This window comes from Miniopterus schreibersii (assembly GCF_964146895.1).
Source record: "Miniopterus schreibersii genome assembly, chromosome: 20".
Taxonomy (NCBI): Eukaryota; Metazoa; Chordata; class Mammalia; order Chiroptera; family Miniopteridae; genus Miniopterus; species Miniopterus schreibersii.
Window position 1 is genome coordinate 19,372,606 of NC_138122.1, and position 26,373 is coordinate 19,398,978.

General features: G+C 46.9%; 2 protein-coding genes across 4 annotated transcripts in view; one reads left to right on the forward strand and one right to left on the reverse strand.

Moving 5' to 3' along the window:
- SART3 (spliceosome associated factor 3, U4/U6 recycling protein) overlaps positions 1-26,373 on the reverse strand; it is a gene marked incomplete at its 5' end in the record, with an annotated part of 50,833 nt that overhangs the window by 10,341 nt on the left and 14,119 nt on the right. Inside the window, 9 exons of one of the 3 annotated variants that reach the window (XM_081123114.1) lie at positions 308-415; positions 866-1,004; positions 1,686-1,841; positions 5,825-5,949; positions 7,212-7,263; positions 8,399-8,583; positions 9,484-9,588; positions 9,868-9,994; positions 11,543-11,854. In XM_081123114.1, coding sequence (XP_080979240.1) covers positions 308-415; positions 866-1,004; positions 1,686-1,841; positions 5,825-5,949; positions 7,212-7,263; positions 8,399-8,583; positions 9,484-9,588; positions 9,868-9,994; positions 11,543-11,854 — 1,309 coding nt within the window. Of the gene's footprint in view, positions 1-307; positions 416-865; positions 1,005-1,685; positions 1,842-5,824; positions 5,950-7,211; positions 7,318-8,398; positions 8,584-9,483; positions 9,589-9,867; positions 9,995-11,542; positions 11,855-26,373 lie in introns of those variants that run through there. The other 2 variants (XM_081123113.1, XM_081123115.1) reach the window with 2 other exon arrangements.
- On the forward strand, positions 12,111-19,747 carry ISCU (iron-sulfur cluster assembly enzyme). Its single transcript, XM_081123119.1, has 5 exons — positions 12,111-13,407; positions 14,978-15,091; positions 15,905-16,015; positions 17,811-17,889; positions 19,222-19,747. Exons 1-5 carry the CDS (start codon positions 13,294-13,296, stop codon positions 19,305-19,307), a joined length of 504 nt encoding a protein of 167 aa, XP_080979245.1. The 5' UTR covers positions 12,111-13,293; the 3' UTR covers positions 19,308-19,747.

A 26,373-nucleotide genomic window follows, 5' to 3' on the forward strand; every position in this document is an offset into this window, starting at 1 on the left:
GTCTTACTCAGAGAACTATTTTGGATAGAGAGAAGGGAGAGAGGAGAGAAATACAAAATGCGACCGAAGAAGCTGGTAGATGCCAGCATAAAATATAAGGACCATGACTCCCTTCCTTTACAATCCACAGCATGACTTGTTAAAGACTGAAATAGCTAAAACTTCTGGGCAGGGTTGGGGGGGAGTTATCAATAGCTGCTCTAAAACATTTGTCCAATCACGAGGTATTTGCGCAACTAGAACATCTCACCAACAGGTATGTTAAGAAAAAGCACAATTCTGACATAAAGCACATGAACTTAAATACCTTGTTTGAAATCAACCCTTCTCCTCAGGTAATCAAGGTACGCTTGCCAAATCTCCACATAATCAGTGGCCTGAATGAAGCCAGCACTCAAAGCTTTCTCAAAGGTCACTGGAATTGAAGAAAAAGACAGGGTTTGTGGCCAATTCAAAGAGAAACTAATATAAAGTTATCAAGATTATAATAAAAACCTCTACTGACTATAAAATACTGTATGATCTAACATCATAATAAGATGCAACAAAGTGAAATGAGCTAGAGAAACGTTCAAAAGAAAAGCTACTACAGCAATGCACAAGCAGTGTTCTAGAAAAAGCATAAGAGTTCCAGGTCAAGTAAGTTTGGAGAAAAGAGTCCTAGAAATTCACAATAAATATTAGCATGTTAAAAAGCTCTAAGCAGCCAAAAATACAACCAGTTTATCTCCCATTTAGAGCCCTTTTTGTCACTACTACCCACTATCCCAAAGGACACCCTGGGAATACTGACAATGACTTCATCAGAACTCTAGCTTCTAACTTGTAACAAAAAGCTCTGGTCTTCCCACAGAAACATTCGCACCAGAAATCATTTGATGATCAACTCCATGTCTTTCCATGGCCAAGAGGTACCGACTCCATAGGGCAACTGTCCAGGGGCAGTTTCTAACAGCACGACTATGTACAGATAAAACCAAGTCCTTTACTTTCAGCTGCCGATCCTATGATAAAGAATTCCAGGGTTAGGAGATAAAATTGTATGGTTAAGACTTCACCATCCACAAGACATTTCCAGCACAACCAAATGACAAAAGAAATTTCCTTAGAAATGTCTCTTGGGATTGGTTTCTTCAACAAAGAAATCACAAGGGGTGTGGGGGAGATGAGAGGTGCAGAAGGGAACCTATAGATTAAAGTAGCCTTAAGAGCATCAGCCAATCCTAATATCTGGATCTTGTTTGGATCCTGATTCAAATCTTGTATACATATATATTGAAATACGTACTAAGGAAATGGGATTTCTGGCTTTAATTTACAATAACATGGAATGAGGAAAGTAGGTAAGAATACAGATGAAACTACATTAGTGCCGTTAGGTAATTGTTGACACTGGTGATGAGGACGTGAAGTTTCATTTGACTAATCTGTCTACATTTATGTACATTTTTCCCATAATAAAAGGGTAAAAGAAAAAATTAATCTGTTATAAAGTCCTCAATAGTAAGACTATGCAATTTTTTTAGTTACTGATCAGTTTAAAATAACCTGAAACACTAGAACTTCCTAAGTGAGCTGACAAAGGAGGAGCAAGGGAAAACGAGGACGAGCAGAGATGAGCAGCGTGCAACCAACTTGGATTCAAAACTGGTAAAAATAAAATGAAATCAGAATAGTCATCTTACTAGGTACTGACTGTAGCGGATCCATAAGTCTGGAACGAGGCAGTTCTCAACCAGGGCACGCTCAAAGATCAACTGAACGCGAGCAGGATCACCAACTTTCATCTCAAAGTCGATGTATGCTTGATATTCGGCCAACCTGGGTGCCTCTGCTTCCAACTGGGACACAGAAGAATGGCAATGAAGCTGAAATAGCTGCTTGATACTATCAGGAAGCACAACACATCTGCATATTCAACTTTGGTGAGACCAGCTACACCAAGATAAGAATCACCAATCCCCTTCTCAGAGCCTCTGCACCCCGGGGTCTACAATTTGATGGGCAGAGTGAGAGTCCAAAGAGCCCTTCATGGCAATAGCTACAAAGGCTCCTTAAACCCGTTTCTAAATCCATCCCTAGACTACAGGGAATTTATATCTCCCATCAATCAGGAACTGAATGAAAGAGAAACACCTTTGCCAATGACCAATGCGAGCCATTCTTCCAAAACAGAAGTTATTTTCATGGCCTACTGAGTGGAGAGAAAGCAACCACACTGGAGTAACCTGGTGCCTTGTGCTAGTTCAAGTTTCTCTTCCCAATAGCAGCCCCTGTCAGAGTACAGGTATATACAAAAGATAGAAGAGACTATGCTGAATGTTTACTGATCCAAAGATGTACAATCAAATGCCTTTTTAGACAAACTCGTCTTATTCAACTTGTCTTCTTTTCAGCCACTCTCTGCTGATAGTCAAAACAAAACTGAACTGGCTGAGGATGTCATTAATGAGGCCTTGTGAAATAAAATTACATACAAATCACTTACATGTAAAAAAGGGAGAGAGTGCACACGTGCACTAAACATAGAAACATAGAAAGATGTCTTAGAGCCACCGTTCCTAGTAATAATGACAAATTAGTTACCCAGACACACTGTACTACTGAAAACAACTAAAACTGCTGGATTAAATACAAAAAGAATCTTGAAAATCATCAACAAACTGGTAAAGAAACAAGAAACACTAAGGACAAGATCTAAGTGAAGGTGGTTAAGCCAAGTGAAGGTTAAGCTTTTGTTGGCTCAAGATACATTAAGACTTTGATCTTTCGCAACAACCCCAGAGGAAGGGATCATTACTATCCCCATTTTACACTCAAGGCAAATGAAACACAAGGAGGCTAAGTACTAGCACAAATCAGAGAGCTACTATGTTGCAGAGCTAAAATTCAAACTGGAAAAAGCCTGGCTCTCCAGTTTGTGTTCTTACTCATTAGGCCATGAGACCAAAATCAAAGCCAAGAAGCCCAACAAAGCACAAGGGGGATAAATACAGAGATATCCACAGCTGGACCTCCTGTAATGGAATTGCAGAACATCAAAACAAACCAATGAGGTATTAAAATCAGCTAGAGAAAAAATAAGGATTACCGTCAAAGAAGCAAGACCTGATTTTCCAACAACAAAAGAAGCCAGGAGACAGAAAGATATATTTAATTGCTGAGACTAACAACTGTCAGTCTAGAATTCTACATCCTGAGAAACTAATTTTCAAAAAAGAGCAACAAAGTAAAACCTTTTCAAACAAACAAAAATTGAGAAAATCTGTTACTAGCAAATGTCCAGTGTGGGAGACTCTAAAGGGTGGACTTTAAGCAACAGAAAAGTGAATCCAGAGGAAAGATCTAGGATACACAAGGTAAGAGGAAAGAAAGCAGGACATGCATGTAGTAAATGTAAACAAACTAGATTGTATGATGCAAAATTAATAATGATGCCTGTGGTCAAACAAAAAGGCAAGAAATACAAGATAACAAGAGACTGAGTCTGAGGCACAGTAAATGAAGCTGAAAGTATTCTAAGGCCAGAAAGAGGGGGGAAAATGCCACTTACAAATAATATTATTGTAAAAAGAAAAAAACTACAAATATTGTCAACACAGAAAACCCAAAAGAATCCATAAATTACTTTAAATTTTATTGATTTTTCAGAGAGAGAGGAAGGGAGGGAGGGACAGGCAGAGAGAGAAACATGGATTTGTTGTTCCACTTATTTATGCATTCACTGATTGATTCTTGTATGTACCCTGACCAGGGATAGAACCTGCAACCTTGGCATATCAGGATGACACTCTAATCAACCGAGCCACCCGGCCAGGGCATAAATTATTAATATTAGTAAGAGCCTAGCTAGAGTAAAAATATTTTTTAAATTACATTTTATATACCAAAAACAACTAGAAAAGAAAATCTTTAAAAAGGTATTTTTTAATAGCATCAAATACCACGTTGAAATGCATCTAAAAATGTGTTCAGCCCGGCAGGGCGTGGCTCAGCAGTTGAGCATCGACCTAGGATCCGAGATCAAGATTCAATTCCTGGTCAGGGCACATGCCCAGGTTGCGGGCTCAATTCCCAGTCGGGGATGTGCAGGAGGCAGCCGATCAATGATTACTCTCTCATTATTGATGTTTCTCTTTCTCTCTCTCCCTCTCCCTTCTTCTCTGAAATCAATAAAGATATATATATTTTTTAAATAAAAATAAAAATGTGTTCAAGACACCAGATGAATTTATAAATTTATAGAACTTTACAGAAAGACAAGGCCAATTTTAAATAGCAGAAGCCTATACCGTGTTCATAGATTGGGAGATCTGACATTTAAAAGGCGTAAATTCTTCCCCAAATTGATCTAAAGATTCAACTGAATTCCAATTAAAAATCCAAGTTTTTTTTAATAGAACCTGAAAAGTGATTCTAAATTTAATGAAAGCATTAAGAGCTAAAGAAAGCCAGGATCTCTTGAAGAGAACAAAAAGGAAGAGACTCATGCTACCTAACATCAAAACTTATAAAATTATTATCATCACAACAATGTAATAGAAACCAGTTGGATGGCACAGAGGCTGGAAATAGACTCCCACATAAATGGACAGCTAATCTATGACAGATGTGGGGCTGCATGTGAGTGAGGGGAGGATATCAGAATCAGTACTCGACCAACTGGTTCTCCACATGGAAAAATGAAATTGGACCCTGCTTCATACCATACACAAAAACCAATTCCAAATGGAGGCCAAACATGAAATACAAAATTGTAAACTTTCAGAAGGAAATAGAGCTCAGTATATTAATGACTTGGGAGTATGGAGAGATTTCTTAAACATAACAAAAGCACAAACCATAAGGAAAAGAACAAATGCAATTAGATTAAAATTGAGACTGGTCATAAACTTGGGGAAGGAAATCTGCAATACATGCAACTGAAAGGAAGAATTAAGTTCGAGGACCCCCACAAATCACTTAGGAAAAAAGATAAACCAAACGTAAAATGTGTCAAAGACATTTCACCACACAGGCACTTCACCAAAAAAGAAAATCTGAACAGCCAATAGATGTGAAAAGATGCTCAACTTCATTAGTAATCGAGAAATGCAAATTAAAACCTTCGTTTCAGATTCAACAGATTGGCTAAATTTAATTATGTCAATATCCAAGGTTAGCAAAAGCAATGAGAAATCTCAGCTACAGCTGGTAGGAGTGTAAACGGGTAACCTGAGTAACAGCTCCATTCCTAGGTATACACCTAGAGAAACGCTCTTTCATGTGCACCAATGGTCAAAGCAATGCTGCTGCTCCCAGCAGGACACTGGAAACAACCCAACTAAACATGGACCAATTGTTTACACAGGAAAAACTTTATAGAAAAACAAATAGGCTGCAGCTATACTTATCAATGAGTAAAACCCCAAAACATGTTGAATGAAAGAAAATATACAGCACAATTCCATTACATACAAGTTCAAAAACAAAATTTAAACAATGTATTAATTAAGGATATGTTCATAGGTTGTAAAACTATAAAGAAAAGCAAGGGAATGAGTATCACAAAAGTCAGGAAAGTGATTACCTCTCGGGAGAGGGAAGAGGAGGCAATCGGAGAGGGGCACATAGGAGGCTTCTAAGGTACTGGCAATGTTCTATTTCTTAACCTGGGTGGTAGGTACATGGATGTTCACTTTATTATTAGTATGTAAACTGTAATACACATTTATACACTCTATATATTTCACAATAAAACAAGTTTTAAAGATACTGTTTTAATTGCAACTACCGATTAGGGAAAAGTTTATAGAGTTTAGTGTGAGAAAAAGCCAACACTTACCAGTGCTTCTTCGTAGGGTTTATATTTCTCCAACTGCTGCAGTGCTTTGTTATAGTTCTGAATTACCGACTCTGGTATTGGGTCTTCCGACCACTCTTCATACTCTGCAAATGTCGCCTCCATATCTATTGAAAGATGGATTCAGCTCCGTGGGTCTTGCCATTGGGTTTTATCAATTCAAAATTAGATTAAATCATGAGACTTGAGCGCTACTAACACCTCCCACATCTGTGGCCACAGCAGCTCTTACTGATCAAATCCTGAGCTCTTCTGCTGAGTTCAGGCTTGGCCTTAAGACTGTCTCAAAGTACTGTCCCAGGCAGTCCTACCAACTAATCAATCAGTCAGAGTTAATGAAACTAAGAGCAATGCTTTAATAACTTACTTGGCACTTCCCAGGTTCTAACCCATCACATCCATTAATTCACCTGATCCTCACAATCCTGTGAGGTAGATTCTACTCTGATCTCCATTTTTCACTGAGTGTTACATCAATTGTCTATAGAAAACAGTAGAGCAAGGTTTTGAACCCAGGCAGTCTGGCTCAAGTTCATACTCTACTCACTATGCTATGCTGTCTCACGCTGGTATGTGAAATGAAATCTACAAGCCAGCTCCATTTTAGCCTTTTCTGCATAATACCCAAAGATTCAACTAGAAAGACACTTTATAATTTGTTAAATCAAATCCAAATAAACTATAAAGTAAAAAGAGAAATAACGCCTGGGCTCAAGTGAAGCTGTCCAGAGGTTCTGAGGGTGTACAGTACACACTATGCCTAGGGAACAAACAAGATGGCAGCACCCAACTCCTCCCATGCTCGGAAAAATGCTCCCAGTGTGGCTCATGCTCAAGCTCAAGCTCCAGAACCTCAAAGGCTTGGCTTGCCAAAATATATTCCCCAAAAAAGAGAATCCTTACCAAACCCCCAAGAAATTCAGATACGAACACTTGCAGTCGACAGTGCTCCTGAACCAGATCACCCACAGAAGAATGGTCTAAGCCCATGTAAACTCCCGTCATGGGGGAGGTTACTCCTCAAGGGAAAACGTTCAGAATGGAACTCGGATTCAATCCAGTTTCCCCAGAAAATGCAGGGAATCGGTTTCCCTATTCCTTTCAGGGACACCCCCATGTCCCCTTCCCCACCGCCTCTCCAACAATGTCATAACTGGGACTTCTTGCCTCCGACCCTCATAACCCACTTGAGCATTAGTAATTCAAGATATATTTTTACCAAGGGACTCAGCCAGTGACACTGTCCAGGGAGAATAACACCAGCCACATCTATCTCACGGGATGCTGGGAAAGGCCTAATTCCATGACATACCCCAAAGCATTTTAAAAACCAGGAAGGGCTGGCTCTTGGCATGTCAGTTTCTCTTACCGTAGAGTGGGATCGCCAACTGTCGCCGGAAGAGACTGTGCACTTTCTCCAGCTGTGAATCAAAGGTTTGTTCCCAGTCAAAAGGGGAAAGGAAGCCAGCCATGGGCTAAAGAAGCAAATTCGTAGTAAATGACAAACTTTGGTTCTTCTTACCTCAAAAATTATTTCAACACATTTTTAGTTCAAACTAAAAAAAATGTATGACCTCTTACACATGAGGTATTGTGTCAAATACTGCAAGAGGTACAAAAATAAGTTACATGTGCTACGAGGTGCTTACGATGGGGAGAAAGCAAGAAGGAATATAAGAAAGGTATCCAAATGACTAACTATAATGAGGCAGAATACTATAAAAGCAAAGAATCACGAGTATCAAAGTGGTGCGGCTTGCTTTCAGCTGGTGTTTAAGCAGAGTTTTGCTGTTATGAAGGAAGAAAATCAGGAAAGCCTCCTGGAGCAGCTGGTATTTGGGATACGTCTGCAGGCTCTCCATAGGTAGAGAGGAAGAAAGTAACTCCCAGTTGAAAGAACATCATGAGTAAAAGTATGGTGGCCAGGAAGTGCAAGAATGTGGGGAGGAGAGTGAGGGAGCAGAGCCCATAAAGGGTTATGTCTGATACCAGAAAACCACATGTCAGCCAAAGGAGTCAGCCAAAGGAGTCAGCCCTGATGCCTCAATAAAGCTGAAGGCATCACCACCAATTTTTCAACATAATCCAAGAAGGGACTGGGCTACTTTAATAATGATCTATTACAGGGCTTCGCTGTGTATCAATAACTTTGTGTGCCCCCACACAAACACAATGAAGAGGGACCGTAAAATTCTATAAATTGTAGTCTAAAAAATGCAATTATAATGGGGACAAATCTCAGTGACTACTGGACATGTTTTTGGAGGGGGGAAGGTTAGTGACACGGTCATTCTTGTTCTCTACCCTAGAACCAGTAACTAAAACAGCAGTATTTTTAAATATCAGGAACAAGTCACAGGTCATGTGCTTTACAGTCAAAGAAATCATTCTTGCTCGTCCACAAAGATTACTGATTTTGTTTTACTGCCCGCACACTAATGGATTGGCAAAGACCAGTTTATTTTTATTAGCATGTTCTTCCAAGAGCACTTACAAAAACAGCCCCAACTATTCAAAGGCAAGCACTAAGCACTGGCACGAAGACAGGGAACTCACCCGGGCAGCTTCCACAATCGCACTTTCGAACTCCCGATAAGCCTCCCAGATGGCCAGTCCTTTGGTCATATGTAAACCAACGGATGACAGAGCCCTTTCAAACACAGAGCGGACTTTCTCAAGGCCACCTTTCTGACCAATCCCACCGACTGAGTACTGGCCATACTCTAGCCAAATGTTTGGACCTAAAAATGAGAAGTGTTCTATTAGTTCACAATATGAAATACCCAAATATCAAAAATAATGCATAAAAGAAATGTGCGCACCAAAAAAGTATTCATGCAAAAAGGTAACAGCATCATCAATAAGCATCCCAATTTACCTGTACTAATACTACAATTTCCTGTAAATGCATAATTATTTCAAAACAAGAAATTTTAGATTTTTTGATATTTAAAAAATTCTGTCCAAAACTTCTAAAAACCTATTCGATGTGTAAAAGGTTAGTCGCCTGGAAATAGCATGTAAATTCTTCCTGCCAGATAAATGCTAGGAGTATATTCATCCACTTACTACATATATTTCTTCTACTTGTACAGACAGACCTCACAGATACTGCAGGTTCAGTTCCAGAACCCCACAATAAAGCAAATATCAAAATAAAGAGAGTCACACACATTTTTTTGTTTTCCAGTGCATAGAGAAGTTACATTTACACTATACTATAGTCTATTAAGTGTGCAACAGCATTACGTCTTTAAAAATGTACATACCTTAACTTAAAAATAGTGTACTATTTTAAAATGCTATCATCTGAAAGTGTTGGTAACAATGGTGCCAATAGGCTTGTTCAACACAGGGTTGCCACAAACCTTCCATTTGTAAAAAAAAAAACAAAAAACAAAGCACAGTATCTGTGAAGTAAAACAGCTAACTGCAATATCATGAGGTATGCTTATATTTAAAACCAAGTATCTTCAACTGAAAACCACCAATAACGATAATAGCTGATCTCAAGTCTTCCTAATTGCTAGGCGAATGCTCTCTTTTCTGGGTAGTAGCATCTCACAACACAACCCATGACAGCAGAGACTGATGCGGGGTGACAAGGAAGACGCACTTGAAAAGGCCCACAGGGAACTTACATATGTAATCCTTCACAGCTTTCTCAAAGAGGTCGTACACGTGCTCTCTGTCCAGGCCGTCCAGGGCCATGCTGATCTCATCATGCAGCCACTCCAGCCAGAGCTCTACAAGACAACAGCGCCTCTTGCTTTACCACCTCCCTCTCCAAAGGGCAGTCGGAAAGCAGGAATTTACTGCTAGTCATCAGCATGCAACGTTTCATCCCTCTTATACAACCTGGCACAGTTCACAGAAATTCAATTCTTAAAACCTGCACCAACCACAGAAGTTTAGGGCTCCAAATAAAATCAAATCACTAAAATCAAAATATCCTGTACCTGCTGGGCACTTTCTATTTTGCAAATTCTGTGTTTACAGAAGCAGCCTGGCTGGTAAAGTGTTACCTTCAGTCAAAGGGAAGATCTCGCTCATCTTCTGGCGGGCCGCCCTCACTTTAGTGAGCTCCCCTTCCAACCGGAGCAGCCGGATCAGGTCCACGTGGCAGTTGTAGTCATAGACGTTGATAGACAGCTAAAACAAAAAGAAACAAGTTGAAATTTAAAATGCCATCATCAAAATAACTTAGCTTTTTTCACCACTGGTGACAACACATTTCTGTCACAAACAAAATAAATGTGCTATCTGGGAAAGTCTCTGAAACAGAAATGAAACATTTAACCCCCAGGAAAAGGAAGAAAAAAAAAATCAATAAAAGAGGCTTTTTATAATACCCATAAAGTTCCTTCCAGTCCGTTACAATTCCATTAAGAACACACTTGGTTCTCTCTGAAATACAGAAAAACTTCTAATGAAACAAACAAACAAACACAAACTGTGACCTTAGGCAAGTTATTAACTTTGGGAAGTCTCCATTTCCTCAAAATCAGAGCTCAATCAGCACTGACAAGTGAGTACACATGCTGGTCTATTCTGGCCTCAGAACTTCATCCACAACAAAAGATGCTTTAAACAAAGAGGCGGCTTGGCCAATGCACAAAGTGATCTGCTAACAGATTTCCTAGCTCCCTAACGGCACAAACTGCACCTGGGGGGTGCAGAAATAACACAGAGGCCTTGTGAAAGAACACATGCTACCACCACGGGAAAGGCGGGGAAAGGCGAAAAGGGAAAGGGGAAAGGGGAAAGGGGAAAGGGGAAAGGGGAAAGGGGAAAGGGGAAAGGGGAAAGGAGCAGGCCTTGGCATGACACCTACTAGTGCCCTGTCCACACAACTTTTCAAAAAACCGGCCACTCCTCTCACCTCTTCGGGCCTTAAGGTGAACGCAGGTCCTGCCGTTGCTAGCCCTGGGAGACTAACCTTCCCTCCAGGTTTCCCTGCCCTGCCCCTTTATAAACACAGGTAGCCCCTTTACCAACCTTTCTCAAATTACCCCAATTTAAATGTGCCCCCATTTCCTGCTGGGACGCTGGATGACACTGGCGCTGACGGACTGGAGATCACGTTACTGCCAGGTGCCAGGCAGCTGACTCTAACTGCCGCTGTGACACATGACGAAGGAGCTGCTGCTCCGGGTTTACGGACGAGGCAGCCGAAGCTCAAGGGGATGAAGAAATCCGCCCGGGCGCACACAGGTGTGGAGCACCCGCGGCTGGCGCGGAAATCTCTCCCTTCCCATTCCCATCGCCACCCTCAAGGTCAATCTAGTATCTCCTACCACGCCGTCGCTCCTCCGGGAAAAACAAACTCCCCCCCTATGAAAAGGCTTTTATTCCCGCTGCTGGACATAGCTGAGCGCCGCGGTCAGGGGGTGGGAGCTGGGAAGTCGGTTCAGCGTTCAAGGCCCGACTCCCCACTTGCAAGAAGCATAACCTCGAGCAGGAGAATTTTTCCTCGCGTCAAAACGGGGGATACACTGCCGCCCCGCTGGGTCGCTGCGAGGATTCAATGGGATAAGCCTCGCAAAGCACCAGGCAAGCGGTGAGCGCCCCGAGGATGGGAGCTCCGGTGATTCCTAGCGGTTCTGCGGCTTTACGGCCGCTCAGGCCCGGGGAGGAGGAGCCTGAGGGAAGGGGCCCGCTGCCCACCCGCACCCACGCACCCACCCAGCCCCGGCGCACCTGCTCCTCCAGCCGCTCGATCTCCAGCTGGTTCTTCTCCTCCTCTTCGTCGTACTCCCACTCGTACTCGCCGGGGGAGCTCTCCGCGGAGGAAGCCATGGCGTACTCATCTCCATCGCTCTCACTCACGCCTTCCTCCTGCTGGTCCCACGCTGGCCCCATGGCCTTGTACGTGGCAGCGGCCACAGCCCGCGTTAACACCTTGCTCCTAGTCCTACCCGACTTAACCTCATCCTCCTCGCCCTCAGCCTCGGGCCCCGCCTTGGGCTCGGCCTCCGGTTCGGAAGCGGAGGCTGCGGCCGCCGTCGCCATCTTGCGCTACCAGTGACTCCCGGGTTTTCACTGAGCCGCCGAAGACCCCCTTGGAGTAGAAGCTGTCCGCGGCGCGCGCCTGATCAAAAAAAAAACAACTCGCTCTCTTGCCACCTGAAGGGAAAACGTGAGCCTCGGATGACGGGGAAATCTCTAAACACGCCCAATTCGTGTTATTTTTATATACTTGTAAAAGTTCTCGGGAGACAAAAAAAACACCCCTCCCTAACACGGCATGTGATCCGCCTCAACTTCGGACAGAGCTGGGGCTTTGGACAGGAAGTGGGGGCCATTACAGGAAGTCACGGAGGGAGCGTGATGACCGCAGTTAAGGGTTTGCCGCCATCTTGAGAAGGTCAAGATTATTCTGGGAATCAATGCCCTACTCGCTGCCTAGTGTGACCTGGCGCGTGGTTCAAGTATCCCCAGCAACTGATCCTCAAACGCAGAGAAAACCCCAGTCCTCAGGGGTCGATTGCACCATTCATGAGAAAAATCCATTTCCCAAAAGATTCCTCCCCTTTATGTAAGGCGTGGTTCCAAGCAGGGGCTAAATTACACGTGTGAGTTTCCTCGTTTTATAAGATCAAATTCTGCAAACCAGTATTAATAAATTACATTACTAAGCATTTAATTAGAAACTCTCAATTGCCAGGTATTGCCACATAAATTGAGTTTACGGTCTATACAGAAATAGATACAAACAGACAAAATCAGGACACGGTGTTCGATTCCTTCTTAATTACGCTTCCCATTCTGAGGTAGGAAAGTACAGGTGTGTCTACTTATTGCCTTTCTCCTTCACGAGCAAGCTTAATGAGGCAGGAATTCCGTCTGTTTTTCTTTCCGTTGGGTCCCCAAAGCCTTCACTCACAGTACTCAACGCACATTTGCCCAGGAATGACAGAATCGTCCTAGAATTGTAGTATTACAAGAGATCGAAGCTTAGAGAGCTGATGTCATTTGCCCAGGGTCACACAACCAGGAAGGCGCAAAACCGGGATTCTAACTCAGGACTGTCCGAATTTGAATCCCAAGTGAATCTAACTCTGAATGAGCCTGGACAAGTTACTAAACCGCTCTGAAACGGAAAGGCCTTAGCTGTAAGTTAGGGTTAGGAAAGGTGGACTGGTTCATCCCCTGCTCCGTATCCCGACGGTGGGCTTTGTGGGCGTAAACTTGGGTCCTGCGCTCCAGCCCGAGCGCCTTTTCCATCCAGAGCCCAGCACCGAGGACAAGCCCTCCTGCAACTCCAGACCTTCCCGCTCCGCGCCCCGCCTTCCCCCCGGGGGGCGTGGTCAAGGGGCGGGCACGTGCACGGAGCGGGAGGGCGCAGGCGCGCAGGCGCGGTGACGTCGTACAAGGCGCGCCCTCCAAGCTCGCGGTCGCGTCCCTCCCCTTGGCCTCGCGCTTGGCCTACGCAGGCGCAAGCCGGCAAGATGGCGACGGCGGGAGCAGGCCGTCTGAGGCGAGCTGCGTCGGCCTTGCTGCTCCGGAGCCCGCGCCTGCCCGCCCGGGAGCTGTCAGCTCCGGCCCGGCTCTATCATAAGAAGGTAGGGATGGGCAACGGGGTGCGTGGGGTCCGCACCGATCGGGAGGCGGGAGTACGAGGACCGTCGAGGGGACTCGTGCGTGCCGGCGCTGGACAGAGGCCCAGCCTAGGGAGGAGTGGCCGCGGGGTTCTGCGCCGCCTGGGGACCCCCTCCACGGTGGCCCTGGGTGGAGGGGCCGCCCGTTTACGGGGACTCTCGCAACTTCGCTCGCTGCGCAGTGACACTAACCGCGCATGAAGTAAAAATAACTGTCCACGGGCCCTACCCTGCCGCTGGCTGCGATGTCCCGGCCTTTAAACATCCTGACAGCCCAGGAGGGAGGGTCCTGTCCGGACCTGCCAGCCTGACTCCTGGAACAGACACACACCGGGGGGGGGGCTCCGGCTTCAGCCAGGCCACTGCCCTGGCCCGGTGACCTTGGGAAAGTCACTGCCGTCCGCTGAACCTGTTTCCCCATTTGTGAAGTGGATATCGCAGCCGACCCCTGCACGAGACAATGCCTGTGGAGCCCTCGGCGTGGTGCCTGGCACGTAGCGACCACTTAGGGTGCCGCTGCTGCGTGTGGTTCTTGTAGGAGCTCCTAGCCCCGGGTGGAGTCAGCAGCGTCTTGTTTTTAATTTTCATGTTGTGTCGGGGGGCGGGGGATAGGGATAGGTATGTCATTTGCAGCCCTTGCCTCCCGGGGGCGTGAAGTCCCTTAGGCAGGAGATTCTAGCACTCGGGAAACACCTAACTAAAGAATGCGGTAAGTCAACATGGAGCAAAAAGTCCAGATTGGCTATATTATCTTGCAGGTCCTTGGGCTTGGCGTCAACATCCTTGTGGGATTGGGGGGGGGGGGGGGGCTGGACGATCGGTATACTTCTGGCTAACTGGTGGGGGGAAAAAACCAAGGTTATTAGAGCCTTCTGCGTGCCCGTTTGAATAGACATTTATTTTCTTCTGGCTTCGGCTCGTCGCCAAGGACTTCGCTCCTCCCCCACCCAGGGGTGTGTTTTGTTGACAGTACCCGCTGAATGATTTCGGGCTCGCTGCCTCCTGGCCACCAGGGTGCGCTGCTGCACCGGGGAGGTTTCAGGGCCCTGCAATAGGGCGATGGAACTGATTTTATCATACAGAATTGGACACGTTCCATAGCAGCGTCTCCTGGAGGCTTCTGGAAAAGCCTTCCATTTATGGGTCATAGTTACTTTTAGGATTTCTGAATAGTAATGACTATCCTTTGAGAATAGATTTTATTTGGAAATAACAAAAATGCCGTTTGAGCCCGAACCTGGCGATTTAGGTGGGTAAAGGTCAAATAATTATATGTAGTTAAAAACCCTATGGAACTAAGACATGATCTTCCCCCAGTATCACAAATCTCTTAAGGTAGTTGGGAAGGAGATACAAAAAGACTTTGGGTCGTAAACGGTTCTCACTGACATGAGTGTAAGCCTTCCCACCCAGGTAAAAGTTGGTAATTAGTGATTGCCTACCAAGTTCAGCTTTCCAGCCTTGAGCTTACCATCAAGTCAAGTCAAGACCAAAAAAGAGTGGATCGTGATTTCTCTTAACTATCTCATTTCAGGTTGTTGATCATTATGAAAACCCCAGAAATGTGGGGTCTCTTGACAAGACATCTAAAAATGTCGGAACTGGATTGGTGGGGGCTCCAGCATGTGGTGATGTAATGAAATTACAGGTACAGCTGGTTTTCATCTTTCATGGGAATGGTGATCTGTTTGCTTACACAGTGCTTCATAGTTTACAGAGCATTTGCACACACCGTTTCACTGGGTCTCCATTTTGATTCCTGTGAGATGGGATGAGTCACTGTCACAAGTGGTAAGAGCAGAGCCCGAATCCTCATTCTCCGGCCAGCATACTCTGCTGACCCTTTCTGATATAGTAAACTGATCACACTGTTCTGCTCACTGAATCAGCTCGAATTCCAACGGCAGTTAAGTAAAAGGTTCTGTGAATTTTACCAAAGGAAAACCACAACTGTTGAGCTAGTAATCCCCAGTGAGATAAGAAATCTCATAAATCAAACCTCCCCCAAACTGAAGACAACCGGAAGGTAGTGACTGGCACTTTGGGTAAGCCATAGCTTCATCCACAGAGTACTTCATCATGGGGGTGGGCAGCTTGCCAGTCTTCATGCCTATCTTAGAAAACAGACGAGGCAGGGCGCAACCACTGAATACAATTTGGTGTCCAAGAAAAGGTAGAACTTCATAGCCAAAAAGCAAGCTAGTGTTGCAAAAAAAAAACCAAACCTGTGAAGGGGGCATGTTTTTCAGCTAATCTTTACCAGCTAGGCCTATATAATTCTATATAATTGTTCCTATGTTTAAATTTTCATCACTGAGCTCTTGGAAACAAAGCAAACTCAGCAGTTAATGCCAGAACTTAAAAGTGTGGAAACAAGACCAGAGTTCCTGGGGAGAGCCCCCAGTGAACCTCTGTGAGTGCCGGGCCCTACAGGGCAGCCTAACTCCTGTCTCTTTTCTAGATTCAAGTTGATGAAAAGGGGAAGATCGTGGATGCCAGGTTTAAAACATTCGGCTGTGGTTCTGCAATTGCCTCCAGTTCGTTAGCCACGGAATGGGTGAAGGGAAAGACGGTGAGGTTGCTCGCAAATCTGACAGAATTAAATCACATTTCCCACAAACGTGGCTCTCAGTTAAGGGAAGGGTCTAGTGAGTGGGGGGAAAAAATAACTATCATTCTAAGAATTTCTTTTTAATTTCTTCTACCCAGATATTTATTAAATTTTTCTCCATATTGGGAACTGTGGATGATTTTGTTAAGTGTTTTTTAGTTTGGGGGTTTTTTGTTGTTGATCGTTTTTATTTGGGGTTTTCTGTGGTGATGTGTTTCTTATTAAATAGAAAAAAGGTCCTCACCTCTCCATCTGACAAAACAGAGCTTAAAAGAAACCTTTGGCTTTCTCCAAGGTTCCTGGTGTTGTAATTTCTTATGAGTCTTAGTCAGGTCAGGGGGTTTTATAGTGGTTTGTTTTCTTGTTTATTTCCTCCCATCCTGTTTTGGGAAAGATTGCAGGTGGCTTTTAAGGATTCATAAAATAACAAACTGGCCTGTGCTAAAAGAGGAATTGGAGAATCAAAAACACATCGAGGGTAGGGACAAAATGAGAAAACACATCAAACCAGTGATCCAGGTGGCCGGTCGCAGGCCCTCCGAGAGGAGAAAAGAAAGGCAGGGACACCTTCATCCTTTCTGCCAAAGCCTCTTTCCCCAATAGCTACAGAAGTAGAAGGTCCAAGCCCAGTGTAGAACTGGACCTTCTAAAATCTAGTCGTCATTAAAACCTCTCAGAAAAGCTGAACTGCAGGCCTTTCATCCTTGTATCCCCAGGAGACCAAGTTCAGAGTCATAGAAAAGAGTGCTTGGGGAGCTGGGCAGCTCTACAGCAAAGCGGGCTGCCACGCCACATGCCACCTGCTTTCTGTGGCTGGCAAGCTCCTTTAGACCAAGGAAGCACAGACCTGACCTGTCTGGCAGGAGGTGGCTCTGCAGCGATTTGTCAACAGCTTTCTACAGGGAAAGAGGAGGGAAAGGAGACGGGCATCTGTGCTCCCAGGACCTGACCCGCAGGGGCCTGAGTTGTGATCAGAAAATGGGGAAGAGGGCCTTTCTTTGACCTTGAAATCCTCCCATCTGAGTTTCCAGGAACAGAACTTAACTCATAATTCAGTGGAGTTAAGGGCATTGGGAAGTTGGGACAGGTGAGGAAAGCTCACTTTCTTTAAGCTGGTGGGACTCTGTTCCACTGCCTCTTGCTCTGCCCTCGGGCTCTTGACCAAACCTCAGGCATCATTTTCAACTGTCTGGAGAAGCTGGTCTCCTTTCGAAAGAGGAAGAGCCTAAAGAGAGCTCCTAGCCCAAGACCTGCCTGTGTCACTGCCACAGTGCTGGAGTGCCACCGGCCTGTCCTACACCTCTCTGGCCTCCCCAGTCCCATCAGCACTTCAAGTTGAAGGAACTTATTCTAAACACTTGGTATAAGGATATCGGAGAAGCTGATGTTCACAAAACCAGCATAGGAAGTCACTGCCTCTAGAAAAAAAAAAGACTCATGTTTCTGGTTTCCATCAAATCTGATTCCTAAGTGACATCTCACAAGTTCTCTTCCGGCTCATAGAAGTGTCTGCTGGCCTTGCCTACCCCAGCCAAGCAGCACAGCTATGCATACTTCATACCCCAGAATCCCACCTGTAGCCTTGACATGCAAGGGGGAGTCCCGAGAAGGTCCTTGGTCCTTTGTTTGGGGTTATTAACAGAAACCATCCCCCAGCAATCTGTCCTAAGGTCCTCTTGGGCCTTCCCTTTTTTTATTGTCTCGTCCCTCAAGATAGAGCATCGCTAACACCACTTGTCTTTCCCATTGCTCTCAGGTGGAGGAAGCCTTGACCATCAAAAACACAGATATCGCCAAGGAACTGTGCCTTCCCCCCGTGAAACTGCACTGCTCCAGTAAGTCTGCCCTCCCGAATGCCAGCAGCCCGGACAGTACTTCATAGCATCTTCTGTAAACCTCAGAAACATCCTCCATACCACACAAGGTCCATTTCCTCTCCCCCTTATGGCTGAGGAAACAGGTTCAGGTTCAAGCACCAGTCACACGGCTCCTAAGTGAGAAAGCAGGATCTACGGCCCAGTCTCCAGTTCCCGAATCTGTGCTGTTCCCACCCCATTGCAGCCGAGTCAGGACCAGCAGAGGGGAAAATCCAGCTTTCCCCATAGTCCCGTTCGCTGTGTATTTCCTCACTTCCTGTCCACATGCAGCTGCTCTCAGTGTGCATCTGTGGCTATGGGATGACTAAGCCCAGTTGTGCACTATTCTCCTCTGCACTGTCACACAGAGAGCCCGGATGCCTTAAGACCGACATGTGGCTTTCCAGCTCAGTCTGTGTTTTAAAGCTAAAACTGTGTCCATCTTCTCCCAACCTTCTTGGAAAGGGGGGAATGAGAAATGGCATTTTTACCAGATTGATGGAATTTACTGACCAAATTAGTTAAAAACCAGCAGAGAGCCGGGCCTCTTGCCAGGAGAAGACTCACAGGAGAACCGAGTTCTAGGACAGGGACACACTAACGCAATCTTCAGGAAGTCTGCTAAGGCCCAAGTTTTTTCCACTTGAGCTGGAATTTCAAGTAGCCCTGAGTAAAGGCCACAGCTTGTAAACTTTCCACACGCTTTCAGTAGGCCTTCTTGGGTCCTGAAAGCTTGAGCTAAAGTTCCCTGCTCTTGGCTTGCTTTCTGCTCTCATTCCAGCTCTCTCGATTTTTATTTTCCTTCAGAGTTTCACCCCTAAATAAGTGTTCAAATTTAGGATCGCTAGAGAGTGATGTGACAAACACCATCCTATCACAAATGATGCCATCTGCATTACGCCAGTTAGCTTACCCAGCACCCACTACATTTACTCCAGGCTTTCCTGTGAGCAGATGAGAGTGAACCTTTGTTGTGTCCCTACTATGTGCCAGCCACATAATAAGTCCTCACACAGTCCCAGCAAGAAAAACATAATTGTCCAGTTTTACAGAAGAGAAAGTCGATCCATAGAGGTTCAGAAACTAACCTGGAATCCCAGGTATTTAACCCCCACTCTGTCTCCAAAGCCGCTGCAGGAGGAATCTGGCTCAGGAGACACTGGGTTCCAGGCTCACTCCCTCCCAGCCTCTGCTAGGTGCCCGGCAGGCCCTGCCCAGCACCGCGGCCCTCCCTCCGGCTCCTAGAAATCCCCTCCCTGAGCCTACTGTTCCCTGTCTGGAAACTTAGGCTCCCTCCTTCCTTCCCTCCAGTGCTCGCTGAGGACGCAATCAAGGCCGCCCTGGCTGATTACAAACTGAAACAAGCAGCCAAGAAAGAAGAGGCGGAGAAGAAATGAGCGCTCCGCGAAGCTTCCAGCAGGGCGCTTCAGCTGCTTGCCCACCCGCCATTGTCACTGTCACCGTCACCCTAGATTTCAGAAATTCCTGCACTACACTGAAAGAGCGAGGCCATATTCACATTCGCTGTTCACGCTGTGGCTCTAACGCCAGCAGAATACAGTTTTGTTGTTCTGAGCCCTGTGGTTTCTTTCAGCCCAATTTACTGCCTTAACCCACTTTGTGTATATTTTTGATTGTGTGTATGGCCTCAAAACTGAAATCAGTAACGAGGTCTCGAGTTTGGCTAGTCCACGAAGTGCATAAAGATCTATTTTGCCCGAATATATTTGGGGAGGATTACCTGTAGAAAGCCTTGGTGTGATTACTTGGTAGAACCAAGTATTGTACATAAAACAGATCTGCATATATCTAATAAATAAAGGAATGGAAGACAATGTTTTTCTCCTCTAAGCCTTGTCTCTGGATACCTTACCCCAAAGTGCTACCCAAAGCCCCTTGGGGTTCCCATGACAATACATGCACCTTTCTGAGCAACTGGGCCATGAAGACTACACAGATTTTGACAAGGCCCAATGTCACGCTTTATGAAACAAGGGTGAAGGTGAAAGGAGATGGCCATCACTTTTGGTTTCTCTTTGCAAAATAATAATAGATTGACAACCCAAAGTGAGATTAGATAATTTTTGTAATTTCACAGATTTGTGAAATCCTGAAGTCTGACAAATGCTGGCTTAGACGACACCCCAAATATAGGTAAAGAGCACCTGGGGAATGAGTTTAAAATGCAGAGTTCTCGGCCCAGGGTCCTGTTTTAGGTCTGAGCAGGTGATGATAATTTGTATGGTGGCAGAGGAGCCATAGGGAAGAAGCTGCTTTTGTCCCATGCTCTGCCCTACACGGGTGTGCTATTTACATAGTTCATTCCGAACTGTCTGTACGTGTACAGTGAGCTCAGGGCGGGGGTAGTGTTTTGGGGTACACAGCCCTGCACCAGCTAAGACCCCACTAAAGGAGGCCTCATCGAGTGAAAACGACTGGAATTCCAGCCAGCAGTCTCAAATCTCCAATGCTTCCAAAGCAAGACGTGTTTGTCTTTTTTTTGGTGGTGGTTGGTTAGTTCAGACAGAAGCTAGCTGCCTCTTTTCTTAAATATACCTCCTTTTAAAAAATACATGTATTTTAAAATCCGCTGGGTTCTGGGGAAAGGACAGCATTTCAAAGGCCATTGCCCTCCATGCACAGCCAGTGGAGACCGCAGAGCCGGGATCTCAAATTAGAGCCACCGGGTGGAACCGTGTCAGGCTGCCCGGTGTGGCATGTTCTGTTTAATTCACAGCCCCTCCCGGCTGCACTGGTCTCTCCCTTCTTTATTATATGTGACAACACTACAATTCCTCACCACATTTCTTTGTGATTTTTTAAATGAGATGTTTTTGTCCCTGTCAACATCCCCCGAGAGTTGAAGCTGAATTCTACACATCAGAAGCTACTTGTAAACAACCGAAACAATGTGACCAGAATAGCCTCAACCTCAAAGTATGTGGCGGTGCCACTAAAAGAAATGAGTATTGTTTTAAATTTACATTAAAGACACTCCTGTTCCCAGACAAATCTAGTTTTAACCACACGAGGGCATCGTGTACCCTCCGATGAGCTCAGGTCTAGGGTTTCTTCTGTCCCCAAATGGGTCTTGGCATCTCCACGTGAACTCTCCCATGGAGACTGCATGAGTTACAACAGCCCATCACGCTCCCGTGCTCCATGCCAGGCCCTTGCATCTCATGACAACCCACCGAGGTTTGTTTCAAAAAGGAAACGGGCTCAACAGGTCAACGGACTCCAGCCAGCTCACTTGGCCTGGGCGACCCCAAAGCCCTTGCTTCGCAGGCCTCGTTGCCTTCTGGCGGAACAGAGCAGGGATCCTAACCGCATATCCGGCTCGCCCGGGGCCCTCGCATTCGCATCAAGAAAGTCAACCAAGAGGATGAGCCCAATTCATTCACTTGGCCGGCTCACCACACATACCCTGGCCCTCACCCTGGCGACCTATGCAGTGCAGCCAGTGGTATCCCGATGCCCCGGGGGTAGGGCCTGGGCACTGGTGTTTTTTAAAACTCCCCAGGAGTCTCCAACGCGCACTCACGGGTGGGAACCACTGAAGAGCTGTGCACTGTGCTGGGCCGTTGGCTAAGGTTATTCTGGCGGATGCTCAGTCTTGTGAGAAGGTGTCACTTCCCATCTGCAAAGATCTCCTGAATCCCTTACTCTCTGCCCCGCCCACCGCGTCCCCACACCTGCCTTAGGCTGGGCCTCCATCATCTCCCCTCCGGCCTCCCGCCTCCAGCCCCCCTGCCGGCATCCACTCCCCATGAGGCTGCCAGAGGGCTCTTTCCAAACGAAACTCTGACCCTCTCACTCCTCTTCCTAAAACCCATCCAGGACTGGCCATGGCCCTTCGGACAAATTCCAAACCTCCTACCACATTAATCGCTTTGTTCCAGCCACACCGAACCTTAACTGCAGACCTTTGCCCATGCTGTTTTTCCTGCCAGGAATGCCCCCACCAAGTATCTTCCTTTAACTTCCACTCAGCCTGGGAGCCTCAGCCCAGGCATCACCTCCTCCAGGAAGCCTTCCCTGATTTCCCCAGCTGAGCTAGGTGTCCCTCGGTGCTCCCACAGCCCCGTGCACTTCCCTAATCATATATGTATCATGGACAGCATTATGATTTGCTGTTTTCTTATCTTTCTATATCATTACCCAGAGACTGAGTTTTTTTTATATAAAATTATTTTTTTCAATTTTAAACAGATAACACTATTTTTTAAAAAATTCAAACAGCCTGAGACAGAACAGCATAACATATGTTCCCTAGCCACCCCTACTACTTCCCTTCTCAGAGGCAATCTCTGACACTCATTTCTTAAGTGTCCTTCCAAAAATTTTCTAGGCATGTCCAAGTATGCATGTGTTGAAATAGACTGTCCCTTTTTTTCACACAAATGGTATCATACTTCCCATACTTCCGCATCTTTTTACTTTCCTCTTGAGCAGATTTCTCCACATCGGATCTGCCTCACTTTTATTAATAGCTACTCAGTATTCCACGTCTGATGGTCTGTCATTTAGTCGTCTGTTGGTGATAGTGTGAGGTCTTTTCACGGCAGTGTCTCAGGAAGCCCGACATCTGGTACAGTTCTTGACTTACTAGGGGCTCCAGGAATGCTTATTGAGTAGATGGATGGACAGACAGACAGATGGATGGGTTTGTGGGTAGGTGGATAGATAGATGGTTGGGTGTGTGAGGGGATGGGCAGTGGGTAGATGGACGGGCACAGAGCCCAGGAGTGGGTAGAGAGATGCACGGGTGGGTGGGTGGGAGGGCGCACGGGTGGGTGGAGGAACAGAGGCTCAGGGAGAAACGAATTGCCCCAGGTGACAGCTGGAAAGTGGTGGGTTACAGCTCCAGCTGAGAGGCTCTGCCCACCTCTCACCTCTCCGAAGCACACTCCGCAGCCCTGACCACACCGCTAACCTCTAACTTGTTCTCCCTGGATTTGGGCCACTTGAGACCACATCAAAACACACAGTATTAGAAGCTCGCATTAAGCATTGTCCTGTCTCTATCACGGAGTCGTCCTGAAAAGCCAAGCACATGAGGAGGCGCCTCTTCATGATTCAGGCCCCTTGAATTTGAGGCAAGAGGAGTGAGTGTGTCCATCCTGTGAGTGTGACAGGACGGAAGACTTCCAGGTCCTGCTGAGACTTGATAGAGGAGCTCAAGTTCTAGCCGGGAGACGGATGCAGAGCACCCCCCCCTCACCAATGGCTCTGTCTGGCCTGTTTGCTTGCTTTCCCCACCCTCCAAGAGGACATCAGCCAACACCTTGAAAAGCCACCTCCCAGAGGGGACCATCTCTGCACGAGGACGGAGCAGAGCGAGCCTGCAGCGCTGGAGTCAGACTGGGTGTGTTCAAATGCTGGCTACCACTGTGTGACCTTGACCAGGTGCCTTCGACCACCCCAAGCCTCAGTTTCTTCACCTGCAAACTGGGAATGACAATGGTGCCTGCCTGGTCGGGATGAGTGACGATTAAATGAGATCGTGCATGTAAAGCACGTGGCGCATAGAAAGAGGGCACTGTTGTTATGGCAGTTGTCATGGTCATGCTAAACTCCGGCCCCGGCTCGGCCAGGCACAGCTGCTGGGACCTCAACGGCTCCTCCCAGAGATCCTAAGTACTGTGATTATCTCATTTCAAACACGAAGACGCATAAAAGTAAAGCGGCGTGTCTGAGATCACACCTCCAGGAAGTGGTGGAGGCAGGATTCTAGGCCAAGGTTACCATCCTCTGCTGGGCTGCTATTACCATTGCTACTGTTAGCAGTGGGAGTATTATTGCTACCAGTACTAACAGTAGCTATTGTTACTATCACTACTATTAATACTAGTAGTACTATCATTACTATTTTCTAAATACTATAACCCCCAGGCTGTCTTTGCCGTGGGACCAGCCCTCCCAGCAAGGCCTCGGAAAGTAAGCAAAGCTGTGGTCTCTCTGCGCTCATGTGGGAGACACAACGCTGTGACTTCCGTCACATATGACTTGACAGGCGGCCTCTCTCCACAGTGCGTGGCCAACCACAGGGCACAGCTATTCCCCAGGCCCAGCCTCAGATACCACCAGCACCATCCCCACCCAGCTATCTTTGGAAATGTCATGTAGACACTCCCACCCCTGGCCTCACTTCAGAGAAGCCCAGCTCTCAGAATAACTCCAAAAACCCATCCGCCCCCCTGGGGAGGAAACTCTCACTGCCCTGCACTATGGTACAAAAGAGCTTCCAGAGCCTCCCTTCCTGGCCCTAGGGCTTTGGGCCAATGGGTCAAAGGGTTGGGCTGGACACCCCTCTCTGCCCAACACCATGGGCAGCCCTGTGTCACTGGCCCCTTTTGAGCAAGACCTCAGAACATTAGGGAGCAACCTTGGATGTGGACTTGGGGGCTGGGGTTCCGATGGAGCTCCGCACAGGGAGGCAGCACTAGGGCAGAGCGGAGCCATGATCTCTGCCTGTGGCCTTAAGCAGGTATTTAACTTCTTTGAGCTTCGATTTCCCTTCTGGAAAATTGGCAGAATACTAGCACCCAAGTCACAGAATTGTTGCGAGGATTAAATGATCAAATATATAGTAAAGAAAACATGCCAGGCACACGGTAAGTGCTCAATAAGCGTTAGCGATCGTCACCATCATAATGCCACCATGGTCATTGTCATCACCACCATCACCACCACCATCACTGCCACAATCAGCACTATCATCGTCACCATCATCACCATCGTCACCACCACCATCATCACTATCATCACCACCATCACCACCACCATCACCACCATCATCACTATCATCATCACCATCACCACCACCATCACCACCATCATCACCATCATCACCACCATCACCACCACCACAATCAGCACTATCATCATCACCATCATCACCATCGTCACCATTACCACCACCATCACCACTATCATCACCACCATTGTCACCACCACCATCACCACCATCATCACCACCATCACCACTGTCATCACCACCATCGTCACCACCACAATCAGCACTATCATCATCACCATCACCACCATCATCACCACCATCACCACCACCATCGTCACCGAGAGCAGCAGCAGCAACGCTGTCACCATGGTGGGCATCGCCATCATCCTCACCATCACTGTGACACGTCAGATTCCCCAGAAAGCAAACTCTCGCGTGGCAATCAGCACCCAGGGCGTTTACTCAGGCGTGCTCAGGGGTCGGCGCCAGGGGGCAGGCCGTGAAGAACGCAGGACTGGGCGAAGGGAGGAGAGGGGGAGCAGCGCAGCCCCAACAGAAGTCTCCGCGGGCCCATGGGGAGCTCCAAATCTGATGGCTCCTAAGAGTTGGCCAGGCTCCGGGGCCCATCACTTACAGCCTCTAAAATGTCTCAGCTTCCCCCTCTCTTTTTCCAAGGAGATTTTCTCCTACAAGAGCAATGCTTACCACCAGTGAGTAAGTCCTCAGCGATGGAATCCCAGGCATCTGTTGGGCTTAGCATCTGGGGGCCACAGAGCGTTGTGGGAGCTTCTCACACTGTCCCATTTGCCCTGCAGCCCCGGAATCCTGCTCACTTTCCCACAACAGCAGGGCCCCTGAGGACCATCTCCCTTAGTGGCCGCTCATCCATTCTCACCCCAAAGGCTCAGGACAGCGTGGCCCTGCTTCCTGGCAAGACTTCCTAGGCAGCCGCCGGGACCTGAGTCCCCTCTCGACTTTTCCCACCCTTTTTTCTAGGTTGCTGAACCGAAGGGCAATCTGCTCGTGCGGGCGAGTCATTTTCTGGCCGAGCTGACCGAGCCGAGGGCCTCAAGGGAGAAGGCCCGGGTCAGGGACGCCTGCACTGAGAGGTCCCAGGCCAGCGTAGGCCTCTCTTATTTGTCTTCCTCATATGGACGACCTGAGAGGGCTGTTGCAGGATGAAATGAGGTTACAGAGACGAAGCCCAGGACAGCAGGGCACACCACAGGTGCTTACTAAATGCTCACTCATCCTTAGCAGGCACCATGGGGCAGGGGAAGGAGCCAGAGAGAGATAGTGCCTCTCTTTTCTACATAACAGGAGCTCTCCATGGGACTTCAGGCCTCCAAAGGCCCTCCTGACCCAGGCTCTGCCCAGCCCTTGCTGTCCCTCAAACTCATTCCTACCTCAGGGCCTTTGCACTTTCTGGCCCCCCTGCCCAGAGCTCTCTTCCCCAGAGCTTCACAAGGCTGCCTCTTCCATTCAGGTCTCACCTCAAATGTCATCTCCCCACACAGGTCACCCCATCCACCCTGGCTTAAGTAGAAGCCCATGCCTGCTCCCTCGGCCATCACACTGTTTCCTTCGCAGCACATGACACTATGATTTATGTTGCTCAGGGAGGGCGTGTCTGAGGTTCCCCATTGAATTTCTGAGGCCTAGAAGTCACTACGTGCAATATGGGACGTGCTCCCAGTGGCGAGTCCTGGCCACGGGCCTGC